The sequence below is a fragment of the Callithrix jacchus genome, chromosome X (assembly GCF_049354715.1).
Source record: "Callithrix jacchus isolate 240 chromosome X, calJac240_pri, whole genome shotgun sequence".
NCBI lineage: Eukaryota > Metazoa > Chordata > Mammalia > Primates > Cebidae > Callithrix > Callithrix jacchus.
In genome coordinates, this window is record NC_133524.1 from 147,949,732 (window position 1) to 147,967,069 (window position 17,338).

A 17,338-nucleotide genomic window follows, 5' to 3' on the forward strand; every position below is an offset into this window, starting at 1 on the left:
CCTATAACATGGAGATGTCGTGAGCACATATTTTAAATATGAAGCGCTGATTTTATATTGAATTTTCCAAGTATTGCTCATTTAACAAAGTATATATAGGTAAATAAAACTTTCTCCATTCTGAAAAAGTATCTCTGCTTAACCTGATACTCTGTTCAAAGAAATATGAAACAAAGAGAAAAGTAGGTAGAAGAAGGCTAATTTAGACAGAGCAATGTCCTGTTTACACACAAACTAATTACAGGCATTAGTTTGTGTGTAACAGCCAGTCAGTAAATAAATATTTACCCAGGGTTTATACTATACAGTGTGTGAAGAATCCAGCGTCCTTAAACTTAGTATGTGTTGAAGAAAGCTGGATTAAAATATTCTCATTTTACAAAACATATAATGTCTACATAATTATTTAAAGAAAAGTGTTTCAAAAAAAAAAAGAAAAGAAAAGAAACACGTAATGCCACTGCAGTGGCACAGCTGCTCTTTAATTTTGCTTATTCCCATTCAGTCTTGGTCCACCAACGTATATATTTCTCATGTAGTAATAATGAAAAATATAGCTTACATGCCACTGCATACTCTTGGCTTCCACTTATCACTAAGTTCCATTTTATTCTACATTCACATTGATCATTTTAAAATCTGTATAATATTCCATGAAATTGGGAGACGTCTGCTTCCAGCCAAGATGGAGTTAGGGGGTCGGGTTAACTTGCCTACCTGAAACGGGCAAAAATAAAACAGACGAAATATATGACATAACAGTTTTCATGGTAATGGCCGTCAAGCATCAAAAGCCACGGACTCTTGAGCAATTGGAAATCAATGAGGGGAGCTTCACAGTTATCTCAGCTTACTACATAGCAAGTTTCTAGGCCACATTGCAGAGAAAGAGAACACACATGGAGCCCAGGTGAGAGTATAGGGAGACTAAGTTTGCTAGCAGAGTCCCAGAGAAGAGAGAGCTGCATGGAGAAAGAATGCAGAGATCTGTGAGGGATCCCCTCTAGTATTCAGCAGCATATTGATTGGTATATTCACTTGCAGAAGCTGCTTGAAGTGGGGCTAGGGGAAGAACCATTCCCGAACATTACAGAGAATAATGCTAGCACTCAAAAAGGATTGATAATAGTTCTTGTTCCTACCAGCCATACTGGAAATCCTCATAAAGCACAAGACATTAAGTGAGAGTACACAGAAATGTCTTGAATCAAGTGTGGAGAATAATTAACCCTAGTGATATGGTTTGGATCTGTATCCACCCAAATCTCATGTTGAACTGTAATCCCTAGTGTCGCAGGTAGGGCCTGGTGGGAGGTGATTGGATCATGGGGGTGGAGCTCTCTTTTATTTTTTTTTTTGAGACAGGGTCTTGCTCTGTTGCCCAGGCTAGAGCGCAGTGGCACAATCTCGGCTCACTACAACCTCTGCTTTCCTGCTCCAGGTGATTCTCATGCCTGAGCCTCCCAAATAGCTGGGACTACAGGCCTGTGCCACCATGCACCACTGATTTTGTATTTTTAGTAGAGACAGGGTTTCACCATGTTGGCCAGGCTGGTCTCAAACTCCTGACTTTGGCCTCCCAAAGTATTGGAATTACAGGTGTGAGCCACCGCACCTAGCCAAGGGGGTGGAGTTATCATGAATGGTTTGATGTCATCCCCCCTTGGTACTGTATAGTGAGTTTTCATGAAATCTGGTTGCTTAAAAGTATGTAGCACCTCCCCTACTGTCTTCCTGCTGCAGTCGTGTAAGAAGCCTGCTCCCACTTTGCCTTCCCACATGAGTAAAAGCTCCCTGAGGCCTCTCCCGAAGCAGATGCTGCCATGTTTCCTGTAGAGATTGTGAAACTGTGAGCCAATTAAGCCTCTTTTCTTTATAAATTACCCATTCTCAGATATTTCTTTGTAGTGGTATAAGAACAGACTAATACACTTAGGCTAAATGTTGCTCTGATGCCCACTAACAAATCAAAAAGGAAAGACTAAAAAGGATCAAACTATTTCCAAAAGTCTTAGTGCATTTTGTGCTGTTATAACAAAGTATCTGCGACTGGGTAATTTATAATGAACAGATATTTATTTCTTACCATTCTAGGGGCTGGGAGTCTAAGGTCAAGGGGCCTGCATCTTGTGAGGGCCTTCTTGCTGCATCATCCCTTGGTGGAAGTTGGAAGGGCAAGAGCACAAGCGTGAGAGAGGGGAAAGGAGGCAAACTTATCCTTTTACCAGGAAGGGATTCCCATGATAATGGCATTCATTGATATATGAGAGCAGAGCCCTCATCATATAATCACCTCTTAAAGATCCCACATCTCAATACTGTTGCACTGGAGGCTAAATTTTCAAAACGTGAACTTTGGGGGACACATTTAAACCATACGATTCTGTCACTGGTTTCCAAAATTTATGTCTTTTCTCACATGCAAAATACATCCCAATAGCCCCCAAAGTCTCAATTCATTCCAACATGAACTTAAAAGTCCAAAATATCTGGGGATGGTGGCTCAATCCTATAATCCCAGCACTTTGGGAGGCCGAGGTGGTTGGATCACAAGGTCAAGAGATCAAGACCATCCTGGCCAACATGGTGAAACCCCATCTCTACTATTAGCTGGGCACGGTGGTGCACACCTGTAGTACCAGCTACTCAGGAGGCTGAGGCAGGAGAATTGCTTGAACTCAGGAGGTGGAGACTGCAATGAGCTGAGATTGTGCCACTGCACTGCAATCTGGTGCCTGGCAACAGAGTGAGACTCTGTCTCAAAAAAAAAAAAGTCCAAAGTCTCATCTAAATCAGATATGGGTGAGACTTAAGACATTGATTTATCATGAAGTAAGCTCCTCTTGTGAACAGCCAGTGAAATTAAGTTATCTGCTTCCAAAATACAATAGTTGGATGGACAGAGATAAACATTCCCATTCTAAAATGGAGAAATAGGCAAGAATTAAGGAGTAACTGGTGCGAAGTGAGTCCAAAACTCAATAGGGAAAAAGTATTTTGTAATTGAAAAATAATAACTGTACGTATTCATGAGGTACATAGTAATGTTTTGATATATATAATATATAGTGATCAGATCAGGGTAATTAGCATATTCATCACCTCTGATGTTCATCATTATAACACTAAGTCTTAAAGCTGGAGAATAGGCCAGGCACAGTGGCTCACGCCTGTAATTCCAGCACTTTGGTAGGTCAAGGCAGACAGATCACGAGGTCAGGAGCAAGGTTGGTCTCCAGCCTGGCCAACATGGTAAAACCCCGTCTCTACTTAAAATACAAAAATTAGCTGAGAGTGGTGACAGGTGCCTATAATTCCAGCTACTCAGGAGGCTGAGGCAGGAGAATTGCTTGAACCCAGGAGGTGGAGGTTGCAGTGAGCTGAGACCATGCCACTGAACTCCAACCTGGGCAACAGAATAAGACTCTGTCTCAAAAAAAAAAAAGCTAGAGAATAATCTTCCTTGACTCCATGCCCCAGGTGGTGGTTGGGTCCCTAAGGCCTTGGGCAGCCTCGTTCAGCCCCTTCCCTATGGCTTTGCCAGCCTCGTCCACCCAGAAGCTCTAACAGGTTGGAGTCTGGGTTGTAGTCTTCTGCCAGCATGCTGGTGACCTCACAGTATTGAGATCTTAGGGGTAGCCCCATTCCCATGACTCCACTAGACATTGCCCTAGTTGGGGCTCTCTGTGGTGGCTTCACCCCTGCAGCAAGTCTGCCTGGGCCCCCAAGCTGTCTGCGATATCCTTTGAAATCTAGGTGGAGGTTGTCACGGCCCTATAGCTCTTGCATGCCACCCTCTGCAGAATCAGTACCATGTGGACACTGCCAAGGCTCACTATTTGCATGTTTCAGAGTGGCAGGTAGAGCTGCACTTGAGAGCAGCAGCCACAGTTGGAGAGCAGTGTCCTGAGTCTGCACAAGGCTTTCTGAAAACCTTGCCTTCAAGGTCCTCGCTTGCTTCAAAGATCTCTGAAATGTGTTTGGGGTCATTCTTCCATTTTCTTGATGAATAGTACCTGGCTTCCTTTTTATGAAAGGGTCTCTTTAGTCAACACTAATCTCTTTAAAACAAAGAAACAAAACCCTTAGTTTGCTCTCCTAAACAAGCCTTTTCACCTATATGACCAGGCTTTGAATTTTCCAACTTTTTCCACTCTACTTCTCTGTTAATTATGAATTCTGTCTTTAAATATTTTGTCTCTGCTCCCACTTTACCACATGGAGATAAAAGTAACCATGCAACTCCTTCAGTAATTTGTTTAGAACTTTCTTCCAGCAGAGATCCCAGTTCATAGCTCTTAAATTCCACCTGAAAGAGAAAAGCTTTTGGACATGGATGCAGTTCAGCCAAGTTTATAACAAGGACGCCTTTACTCCCATTTCCAATACCTTGTTTCTCAGTTCCATCTGAGACCTCATTAGAATGGCCTTTACTGCCCATGTTTCTACTAACATCCTGATCATGACCACTAAAGCAATCTCTGAGAAGTTCCACACTTTCTCTACATTTCTTTTCTTCTGCGTAACCCTCACCAGAATCTCCCTTAATGTTGAGTTTACAGAAATCTAGGCTTTTTCTAGCCTACTGCTCCAAATTCTTCCAGCCTCTGCTCGTTACACAGTTCCAAAGCTGCTTCCACGATTTTGGGTATTTGTTATAGCAGCAGCCCCACTCTGAGTACCAATTTTTTGTCTTAATTTATTTTGTGCTGATATAACAATACCAGAGACTGAGTAATTTATAAACAACAACAACAAAACAAAACAATAAAACAGATTTTTTAAACACTCTATAGGTTGGGAAGTCTAAGGTCGAAGCGCCCATATCTAGTGAGAATCTTCTTTCTGTGTCATCCCAAGTGGAAGAATGGCAACCACACTAGTAAAAGAAAGAGGGAAGGGGCTGAACTTATCTTTTTATTGGTAGCTCACTCTTATGATAACGAATCCACTCCTGAGAGAACAGCATTAGTTAATTTATGAGAGAAGAGCCCTCATGACCTAAACACCTCTTAAAATTCTAACCTCTCAATATTGTTTCATTGGGGATTAAGTTTCCAACAAATCAACTTTGGGGCACATGTTCAAACTATAGCACTAAGTATAAATCTATCTTTCAGAACAAAGATAAATAATATAGGGATACAAAATATTCATTGCACTACAAGGTAAAATTAACAAGAATGTGGCATTCGGTCAAAGATTAGGCACACAGAAAAGCAATAATATAGGAACTTTATTGAAGGGAAAAATTAATCAATAGAAACCCATCTGGAACAAACCCAGAATTAAAACTCATGGACAAAGATATTAGAACAATTATAACTGTATTGCATATGTTCACAATTTTAAATAGAGATGTGGAAGATAGGGGAAATATCTCAAAGTAAAAGTTTAGTCAGATGTGTGCTGGGTGGGATTAGTTGCAGTTTGGATGTTGTAGATTTAGTAGATCAGTGGATTTAAAGACAAAGCTTTGGAAACTTTCCAAAAATAAAATACAAGGAGAAGAAAAAAAAGAAAGAAAAGAACTTCAGCTCACTGTTGGAAACCTCAAACACCCCAAGACATATGTAAATGGAGTCTCAAAAGGGTAGGAGGGTGGTACAGAGAGAAAACTTTTGAAGTAATTATGGCCAGAAGTTTTTAATATTTAATGAAAGCTATAAACCTAAAGATTCAAGGATCTTAACCAAATCCAAGCAGAGGAAACTTGAAGAAAAACACACCAAGGCACTCAAGCCCCCTGCCAGGAAGCATCATAGTCTGGTCCATCAGCTGTTGCTCTAGACAATCCTGTATTCGAAGAAGCATGTTCTATTGAAAACAGATGTTAATTGACAAGGTATTTAAAACAAGATGTTTGTATTGGATATAAAGTTCCTTTCACAAAACTACCACCTCACCATTTGGACAGCAATGGCTAATGTAAAAACGCTGATGCCAGTCCAAAGGAAATTCTTTTTAATTGACTCTGACCCAAATACTTCTCCTACTGATGAGTGTAGGGAACTTATGTTACTAGCCACTCACATTCTGCCATCCATCCCTAGAGATAGGTTGCTCCTTAGCCATGTTATGCTAAACAGGCATGTTTGTCAGAATTAGAGCTTGTGCATTGTCAGATTGCTTTTGCACCCAAATCCATTGTGCCAGGAGGTGGCAGGTGGGGTGGGATCTTCAAAAGCAGCTGTCTTTGAGCATGAACCAAGGGCTGAGTGGGACAGAGTAGACATAGTACATATCAGCACAGAAGCAGTCTGCTAGAGCTGATTATGTGCAAACAAGAGGCCAGAACAAACCTGTTTTAGGGAATAATCATGAAAGCATCTTGCACTGATTTTATACTTACGATGGTAGGCACTTAGTCATTTATTAATTCAACAGATACTTATTTAAATGTCTAAAAAGTGGTCAAAGAAGGTAAGCCCTGAAGAATAATAATACTGAAAACTAAAGTGTATTGAGAACTTCCTACTTGTGCATTTGGCTGCGTGCTTAACTCCCACAGCAGACCTATGAAGCGTTATCATTCCAGTTTTACAGATGGTAAATCTTGGAACCTTGCTATTGAATAAGTTGCCCAAAGTCACACAGTAAGTGTTAGAGCCAGGATTCAAACCCAGATCTGTCTGATCTCAATATCTATGTCTCTTACTAAACAACGAGGCATCTACTTTTAAAACTATTTTGTCATATGGTCCTAATTGTTGAATAGTTTCCCTTTTGTTCTTTATATCTTCATTTACTGATTTATTGAACAACAATTTATTGAACACCTACCAGATACCAAACACTGTTATAAGTTGGGGGTTGGATTCATCAGTTAACAAAACAGTGAAAAATTGTTGCACTAGAGAAGCTTACATTCGAACAGTGAGAAACAGACAATAACAAGATGAAAATATTAAATCAGGAAATCATTGATTCGAAGGTGACAAGACATTGAAAAAATAGAGCAAGGTGAGGAGGATTGGGAATGCAAGAAGAGGAAAAACTACTGCAGGGTTTTGAGGTGGATGCATGCTCGGTGTTTAGAGGAATAACAAGAAGGTCAGATCAGCTGGAGCAGAGTGAGCAAACCTGAGAGTAGGTATTGATGAAGTCATAGATGTAATGGAGATCAGGTTGAGTAGGGCTTTGGAAGCCATTGTATAGATTTTGGCTTTAACGCTGAATGAAACGGGGAACAATTAGAGTTTTGAGCAGAAAAATGGCAGGACCTGACTTGTTTATTTAAAAAGTGACAGTGTCGAGAATAGACTGTGGGAGGAAGGGCAGGGATGGAAGCTAAGGAGTCCAGTTAGGAGGCTATCAGTGGTCCAAATGAGAGATGACAATGGCTTGGAGCAGGGTGGTAACCATAAAAGTTGTGAGAAGTGATCAGATTCTGAATTATTATTGTTTTTTTTGAGACAGAGTCTCACTCTTGTCACCCGGGCTGGAGTGCAGTGGTGCGATCTTGGCTCACTGCAACCTCTGCCTCCCGGGTTTAAGTGATTCTCCTGCCTCAGCCTCCCAAGTAGCTGGGATTACAGATGCATGCCACCATGCCTGGCTATTTTTTGTATTATTAGTAGACGCAGAGTTTCACCATGTTAACCAGGCTTGTCTGCAACTCCTGACCTCGTGATCCACCCACTTTGGCCTCCCAAAGTGCTGGGATTCTAGGTGTGAGCCACCATGCCCGGCCCTCTGAAAATATTTTGAAGGAAGAACCTTGCATTTGTTGGTATTTGATAAGGGGTGTGAGAAAAAGAGAGGAGTTAGGGATAACTTTAAGGGACTTGATGTGAGCAACTGCTAGGATAATGATGCATTAACTAAGATGAAAAAAATTTAAAAAGTGGAAAGAATTCACAAGCTTAGGTGTTTCTTTCTCTTCCTTCCTTCCTTTCTTGCTTTCTTTGGACAGGGTCTCTCACTCTCTTGCCCATGCTGGAGTGCAGTGACATGGTGGGTTCACTGCAACTTCTGCTTCCCAGACTCAAAATGATCCTCCCACCTCAGCCTCCCAAGTAGCTGGGACTACAGGCACACACTGCCACACTCAGCTAATTTTAATTTTTTTTTAGAGATGGGGTCCTGCTATATTGCCCAGGCTGGTCTCAAACTCATGGGTTCAAGCAGACCTCCCACCTCAGCCTCTCAAAATGTTGGGATTGTAGGCATGAGCCGCTGTGCCTAGCCAATGGTGTTTTCTTTTGGGGGAGGAGTAATATTAGAGATTTAGTTTTGAAAATGTTTATGACTGAGATGCCCATTAGACATCCAATTGGAGACATAATGCTGTACTGGAAATTTGAATTTGGGAATCATCAGCACGGATGGTTTTAAAGCCATAAGCCTAGAGGATGGTCACTAAGGTAGATAGTAACAAGGACCAAGGACTGAGCCTTGAAGTACACTCAAAGGAAAGAGATTAGTGAAAAAAAGGGAGGAATTAGCAAAAGAGACTGACAAGTGATTAGTGAGGTAGGAAGTAAACAAAGTGAAGAAGGTATTTCCAGGAAGAAGGAATGATGAACAATGTCAAATACTGCTGATAGATTAGGTCGGTTGACAATTGAGAAATGACCATTAGAGTTAGGATCGGTAGGTCATTGCTAATCTTGACAAAAGTTTTGGTGGAGTATGGTGGGGTTCAAGGACATAATGTCTGATGAGAGTAGGTTTACAAGAGGATGGTGGAATTGGAGGCATTGTGCATAAAAACTCTTTTGAGAGATTTTTCTATAAAGGGAATCACATAAATATACTGGCAGGTAGAGAAAAAATAAGGTCTAGAGACAATTTCTAAACTCAGCATATTTTTTTAAAATCCTGCTCTATTTTATCTAGCATTTTGCCCATGTCTGTCCAATCTGCTGTCTTGATTGGAATCCCTATGGCCATTTCCCCACCACCCCCAAAAAAGTAAAATGGAGGCATCTCCTAAAAATTAGCCAGAGCACTTTTAACATTAAGCCACCACAGGGAAAATGCAAAGATCTGGGGACAAACTTCTTGAATGCCCTCGTCTCCCTCTCCATTTACATATTTGTAGTTTACCTACTCTATGTCCAACCTCAAAACCCATGTCTCTCTCTTCATATCCTTCAGGATACTATTCATGGAGACAAGTATGGAATAAAAGTGAATCTAAAATTTCACTGAAAACTGTAAAAGCATGTTGATTATCTTCCTATCTCCATGTATGCGTTTTCACCTTACTCCTAATTGCATTTTAAATTGGTATCTTTTTGCTTCCAAATTAGTTTATTGGCTTTGTTTCTTTCCAGGCCAATTACCATTACTGCACGTGATGCTGTCATTTAAGTTAGTTTAAGCTCACTGCATTTATATTGATAAGCTAAAATATATGAGTACCCAAAAGTGGACATCTTAATTAACATTTGAGAATATAAATTTCTATTGAAAATAATCCAGGAAGCAAAAAGACAGTGATTAAATCTATAGATGGCTATGAAGAAGAACCAAAGGAAGAGGACAGAGACAGGTCATATCTCCTCTTAATGAATACCAATTCACCATAGTATCATAAATAATGAAAAGATTGTCACATCTCCAACAACATATCACTTATTTTAAGGAGTATAAAACATAATCACTTGAACAGTTAGGTTTCACAGTTTTCTGAAGTTGAAATGCTTGGATGTGATCCAACAAACAGATTCCTTGTAGAAAAATCACCATGGGCTGTATCTTAAGCCAATCCAAAACAAAAGCAAACACAATATTTTGTAAGGGATGTAAAATATTTAACTGCCAAACCAGGTACTTAAATTTCATGTGGACAGTGGTCCACAGACTATTCAAAAAAATCCAGTTGTTAAGGAACTATCACTCAATAGAAATATGTAGACAGTTTAAGGCAACAAATGGCTCAAAGGTAGCCAGGCTTAGGAAAAAAGCATTGAGTTTGGAGCCAATAGATTCTGTCTCTCACTCTGCTTCTGCCTGTCTATATGGCCTTACCCTCGTTGACACTATCAAATGAGAACATTGCACTAGAAGCTCTTGGAGGCCTTTTCACCTCTCTGCTAAAAGTACTTTTGCCAATAATACTTACAACTTTAATCTGCTAAAAGATATGGAATAGTTGTTAAACAGCCCCCAGTTGGCCTTTTCTTGCTCTAAGCCTAGGATGCATGTGCAGGAACTCTGGGAAAATAGCCTTATCAGTGAAGGTGCAGCTCTCCCACTGCTGTCCCATTTCTCTGTGAACCAGTGTGTTTGGGTCTAATAATGAGGAATGGGAGATGAGATAACTACTATCCTTGGCTACCATCATGACAGCATCCTACTGACACCACTGAAATGCATAATTGTTTTTGCCATGTCTTTTGATCTATAAACATTTCTTGATGCCTTTGTTTCTAGTGTTATGTATACTGTGTTTCTCTTATTGAGTTTGTCAATGTATACCTGTGGCATCTATAATCTCTGCTTGTTATCTTCCAGCAATATTTTTAAGGAGGTATTTGATGATGATTTTGTGTTAGGTTTTCAGTTGATTGCAGCGATGTTAGAGATTGTGCTGTGAAATGCATCAGTTTGTATTCTGCCTGTGTTTCCTATTCATTCTAACTCCAAAATGCAATGTCCTATCTTTCTGTTTTGGAAATTTATGGGACCAAATTGAGATTACACAGGTTGAGCAGCATGGACCACAAGACGGAAATGGAAATATTGAAGATTCCATACTTCAAAATGGAAATATTGAAGATTCTGATTCAACTTATTGCTCCAGCACAGATTTCATGGATAATATTCCTGAATCTTCAGGTAGGTACATTTATGCATTTGGATAGGGACTGTCAGAAGAAAAATAGTCACCTACAGGGTAGTTACAGTTTTTCAGATGAATATGAGGCTGTATTTATAATAGTGTAAAGTCACAGAATGAAGTCCAACTTTCTTCATCTTCTGTAAATATTTGAGATGATGGTTTGAGAATGATAAAAATACGTATTTCATCACAGGTTCAAGTGCTTGGAAATGGTCTTTTCTCCCATTTAATTTTAATCTTCTAAAAATTGATGCTGGATCTCAGTCCTTGAAGGAATAGCATTTTATCTTTTTATACTCATGTAGTCTATTCTGCTATGACACAGTATTTGGATTCCAAAGAAATCTCTTGTCATTGAGCTTTCATGGCAATAAAGGGGGAAAGTGAGTCTCTAAAAAACAGTGATATTTATTTCATGAGTTTCAATATGAAAGATATTTCATAACTATAATTGTATAAAACATACGAAACTTAAGGAAATGGTGGATGCATAACCTAGATCATATCTCCTAATTAATCCTGTCATAAATAATTGGTATGTGGAATCTTCATATATAGAAATAATAAGCTTTGTTTTAATTTTTATTTCACTCTTTTTTCAGTTTTTAAATCGTATTTTAATATTTTCACTTTTACGACTCTTAGTTAACAACTTTTCCATTGTTGCTATCAATCTCAAAGCTGTGTTTTACAAAATGCTTCAAAAACAATTGATTTTTGGCAGGAGAGGTTAAACTTCATGAACTCATAATTGTGATTTCTAAAATTTATAAGAGTAATGATTACTTTAAACCTATTTATCTGGACTTACCATTGTAACTTTGCTATAGATAATTATTTGTATTTACTACTGTTAAGTTTACGGTCGAGAAGTCTTTATAACCTTCTACAGATGACTATTCCAACAAAAATGGGCATACTGAGATGGCTAGCAGTTACGGCTCATCAGGTAGAAGTCAAGTAGCTCCTAGATTTCTCACTGTCACTTATAGATAATTTAGTAGCTTTGTTTACTTGGAATCAGAAAATTAAAAGATGCTAAACTGATTTGGAAAATGGATTTTAGTGGAAAAAGGGTTAAGGAGAAAGATTTAACCAAGGGTCTAAACACTGGAAGTATCCAGAAACCAGAATTTTCCAAAATATTTTCAGTAGTCATCCCAAAAGCATGCTATGATTAAAGGGCAATTTGTTCGCATCCATAGCATGGTAAGGTATGCAACCCCAGGCTGCAAAGAGCAGGTAGGAGGTGACAGAATGGTTCACTTTGCCTAATCCAGATGTTTCTCTTTTCCAAACTTTTAATATTGAAATAATTTTGGACTTAAAGAAGAGTTGCAAAAATAGCACACAGAAAAAAAGTAGAAAAATAAGCGAAAGATCCCATTTAGGATAACCTTCTTTTAGCTTCCCCTAATGTAACATTTTACATACCCATAGTACAACTGTCAGAGCCAAGAAGTTAACATTGATGCAAAACTTTTAAGTGAGATTCAGCCTTTATTCTGTTTTCCCAGAAAGGTTTTTTTTTTTTTTTTCCTGTTCTAATAACTAACCCAGGATCCCTCATCGCATTTAAACAATACGTCTTTTTAGTTTCCTCCAGTCTTTGACAGTGTCTCAGTCTTACTTTTTTTTTTTAATCATCTGATACTTTTGAAGAACATGGATCAGGTGTTTGATAGAATTCCCCTCAATTTGGACTCTTCTGATGATTTTTCAAGATGAGATTGAGGTCTTGCACTTTGAGAAAGAATACCACAGATGTGATGTGCCCTCTTTAGTGCATCATATCAGAATATACACGATGGTATATTTTATTGCTGATGGCGTTAACTTGATCTCTTGGTTAAGGTGGCACTGTTTCCCCCATTGTACTTGCCAAATATTTGAGGAGAGCTACACTGATAACGTGCAAATAATGTTTCCTGTTTCTCCTTAAACTCTCCTTCACATTGTAGCATCATCAGTGGAATTGGCCTGCAGCAATTACTCCTGGGGTGTTCTAGTGCCAATTTTTTTATTTCCCTCATTCTTTATGTATTTATAAACTGCAATCTTGCTACATGAAAGAGTTGTTTCTTGTCTCTCTTTCATTCATTTATTCGTTCATTCATTTACATCAGGATGATCTCATGGGCATTTTTAAATTATTTGGTTTGTAATCCAATACCATCATTTAAAAAAAATTGTCTCAGCTTTGGCTCATGGGGCTCTTTTAAGCTAGCTCCCTTGTCCTTTTACCATGTCTACATCTTTTTTTCCCCCCTCACTTCCTTATTTCCATTATTATAAGTTGTTGAAAACAGCCCCGTCTTTAAGGAACCTTATTTAGGTCCTTTATTTGGAGAGTGGTATTTAGAAATGAAGATCTGGGTGGTAGCTGCACTCCTGGATACAGGTGTGTCACCATTTCCAAACCCTCTCAATGGACAATGCCAGGAAAGATGTCTATTCATACTAAACTGTGCAAGCATATACACGCATCTGTATTTATTTCAGCATGTCACAAACAAAAACAACAACAGGAGTTCACTGATATCTCCTTCTCCAGTCCATTACCATAGGGTTCATTCTACCCTTTTCTGTGTGTTTATGTGTAATTTGTACCTCAGACAGTGATAAATCTGGCTCTTATTATCTATCGTATATTTATTGATTTTTTTCAATGCATAAACATTCATAAAAAGTAGTTTCACAATTGCTAACCTGTACCCCTTGAGAAACAAATTTACCATTTGGAATAAGTTTGAGAATTAGTTTGAGTGTGTAGGTTGTTGTTGTTTTTGTCTTTAACCTTGCAGCATCTAGGCAAACCTCTGTTTTCTAAAGTTCCTCCGTTAGCTTATTTTTCACCCCTGTCACTGTGGATATGCCATTTATTTGTAATAGAAGTAGATTCATTTATTACAGCCTGCATTTTCACCTGGGTTTTCCCACCGCCTGATCAATTCATTTTCAAATTTATGTACAACAAAATTCACTATTTGCGATATATAGTTCTATGGATTTTGACAAACGTTAAGAGTCATGTATCTCTCACCACAGTACCAAACAGAATAGTTCCATCACCCCCAACATTACTTTGTGCTCCTTCTTTGTACTCAGCCTTGGTTTCCCATCCCCTGACAACCATTGAAGTATTTCACCTCTGCAGGTTTCCCTTTTCCAGAATGTTATGTAAGATGAATCATATGATATCTAGCCTTTTTGGTCTAGCTCTTTTCACTTAGCAAAATGCATTTAGGATTCATCCATGGTTCCATGAATCAATGATTCATTCCCTTTTATTGCTGAGTAGTATGACATCTTATGAATATACCAGGTTTTAAAACTCCGTTCACCGGTAAAAGAACATCTGGGTTGTTTCCAAGTGTGTTTTGATCATGAATAAGCTACTTTAAACATTTGCATAGAAGTTTTTGTGTTGTGTGCATATACGTTTCAACTTCTGGGTGTAGAACTGCTGGGTCATTTGGGAAGTATGTGTTTAACTTTATTAGAAACTGACAAAATGTTTTCCAAAATGAGGGTACCATTTTGCATTATTGAAATAATGTTCTCCAACGTGCTTTTCAGGGCTCCTGAAACCAAGTCATGTCATAACAGCTCCCAGAGCACTTTGAACACTTCTGAGGTCCCATATTCTGGGTAACCCAATTGTTCAGAAGTCATTTATGACTAGATTAATTTGGTTTTATCAGTTGGATGATACCAAATCTCCAGAAGCAGAGCCAAAATAATTTTATAATGAATGAAATGACAGTGACAACTGCAGTGGGTTTAAGTGCCAGCTTAAGGTGGAGAACAGGCAGTGGTAACTTAAACACTATCTCCCTTTTCTGCATTTTCAAATATGAACAGATTTTAAAAATAATATTCTGAATGATTCTTGGCACCTGGCACATCTTCTCCTTAACATGGAGTAAAGTGACTCTCTTATCCAGTCTTTTTGATAACATTAATACTTTTGCTTTCAAGTCATGAACTCACCTGTGCTTTCTTCCTCAAACTTATTATTCTTGCAAGGTTTTCAATTTGAGCCTGAGGTGAATCCATTGTACATGGCAGAGCCAGTGGACCTGGAGTTCTCAGTGGACCAGGAGGACTCAGTGGACCAGAGGGGCCCAATGGACCAGCAGGACCCAGAGAATCCAGTGGATCTGTTGGGTGAGACAGGCCTGATGGATTCCGTGGACACAGAAAACTCAGAGGACCTGGAGACTGCTGGCACCAGTGCTCAGGTACCTCTGAAGGTCTCACTTCACTTGCTTCACATGTTTGTCTAAACAGCTAACCTTGCAAAGCCCAAATTTTCACTCTTGTGATCAGTTTCACTTTGCAGAAAGTATGTTTGTTACTTTTTCAGAAGTGTACCACTATTTCTATTGTACTGGATTTTCAAATGCAGCTGATAACTCAATGGACCTTCACAAACAGGGAGGTGGGAGGTTCTCTAAGTACCAAATCCCTGTGCTCTTCTTAATATGAAATCCCAAGGACACTGTACTTGATGGAAAGCTTGAGCCAAATAGGAAGCTGAGCTACTAAGAAAAAGTGGTATTTTTAAGAGCCCTGCTCTTAACCACCTGTGAGAGCAGGCTAACCATCTAGAGGGAAGACAACCTTCTGGCCTATTCATACCAACCCTCTGCCTGCACTACAAGCTAGGTTTTCCCAGTGGAATTTTTATTAGGTTAGAACATGCGTTTCAGAGTATTAGATATACCCAACCTTGAAACGTTAGTACCAATGTGCAGTGCAAAGCCAAATAAAAACGGTTGGATTAACTTCTGTGTAGCTCCTTTACCCAAAAACGTGTGTACACAACTATAGATTTGTACGATCATCTTTTATATTAGACAGAATTACTAAAATCAGGATTAGAACCCAAGCTAATGAGTATATGGTCAGTTAATGTGGAATTGCATGCTTTTGTCACTGAGCCTAAGATTAGTCACTCCATTTCTAATGTCAAAGGGATACTCATCTAATGAAAATAATTAAGGGCCAGAACACAATTGAGTTTGGCCTCAGCAGTGTGGCCTTGGAAAATTCCTGAGCCTCAGTTTCTCCATGTTGAAATGGTCTTGGCTTGCAGGGATTTGCAGACTGCTGTGAAAATTCTTTGAGATATTTAAAAGGAAATTTCTGTGAAAATCCATTTTGTCCTAATTTATGTCCTTATTATGACAAAATTTGTGGTCCCCCCTGTTGACAGGTTTATCTTCTCTTTTGAATTAACTTGCAATTAAATTTTTGAGTATAACTTTGTTGAAAGAAAATCACCAAAATAACCAGCAATGTAAGTGTGTCATCTGGCTCTGCATGTGCTAGTATATTAGGCTTATTTCTGGATGCCATGTATCAACAACCTGGATTGTATTCAGAAGATGGAGACCAGGATGAGGAAGGGGCTGGAAAACATCTTAATTAGTTGCTCAAGACACTAGAGAAGGGAATAATAGTAAGGGACAGGACAGCTTTATACAAATAGTTAAAAGATCTTAAAGTGGAAGATGTGGTTACAGAGGATCGAGGAAGCAGTCTGGCACTATCAGCCTTTTCAGACAGATTAGGTCACCTCTCAAAATAGTAAGTCCCCTCTCATTCAGTGAAAGGTTACAGCCAATGTTTGGCAGCTTATTTTCCAGGAACAGCAAAGAGAAGATTCCTGCTTGGAGAGGGTGAGAGGATGTGATAACCTGTAAAGTTTGTTTCTTCCAGTCCTAAATTTAGAGGGGTGTGTGTGTGTGTGTGTGTGTGTGTGCGTGTGTGCGTGTGTGTATGTGTGTGTATGTATTGGGTTTTTTTTGGTCTAGTGAATGTCTGCTTTCTTATAGGAAGCAACATATAATACATAGAGAAAGAAGGACAATTTGAACAATTTTCAGTGGACTAAAAAATATATATAATTTTTATTCCAAATGATGAGAAAACAACTTGCAGGGTATTCTCTTTCTTTTTCTCAACTCATCTATGTACTTATATTACTCATAAAGGTTATTGATGGACCACAGTATAAGTCTATTTTGGTTTCTAGAAGTTGCAAGTGTGTGGACCTTTTTCTTGTTATTAATATTGTAAATTCTTTATGGATCAGGACTGTGGCTCTCTGACCTTGTTTATGGGCATGGTATCCAGCACAGTTCAGGGCAAATAGCAATTGTTCCCAGGCCCTACTTCCAGCCTTGAAAGATAGTTATTTTCCAAGAATCTCATCTCTTTTCTGTCCCTCTCAGCCAATCAGTTGAAAAGTCCTATCCACCTTTTTTGTGTTTGTTTTTCAAGAGATGGGGTTCTTGTTTTGTTGTCCATGCTGGTTTTGTGCCTCAAGAAGTTCTCCCACATCAGCCTCCTGAGTAGCTGGGGTTACAGATGCAAGCCACCACACCCAGCTCAGTTGCTTTTTTATTATTGTTCTTCAAACTTCATTTTACTTTAGATATTGTGGATGTTAATCTTTTTCTTAGAATTTTATTTGTTTATTTTTGATATATTATAGTTGTACATGGTTTTGGAGGTAATGTGATATTTGAATACATG

At 38.9% G+C, this 17,338-nt stretch overlaps 1 protein-coding gene across 3 annotated transcripts in view; it reads left to right on the top strand.

Moving 5' to 3' along the window:
- PASD1 (PAS domain containing repressor 1) overlaps positions 1–17,338 on the top strand; it is an 85,769-nt gene that overhangs the window by 61,095 nt on the left and 7,336 nt on the right. For 2 of the 3 annotated variants that reach the window (XM_035288735.3, XM_035288736.3), the window contains exons 10-11: positions 10,647–10,788; positions 14,822–15,036. In XM_035288735.3, the coding sequence (XP_035144626.1) occupies positions 10,647–10,788; positions 14,822–15,036 (357 nt within the window). The remainder of the gene's footprint in view (positions 1–10,646; positions 10,789–14,821; positions 15,037–17,338) is intronic. The other variant, XM_035288737.3, reaches the window with a different exon arrangement.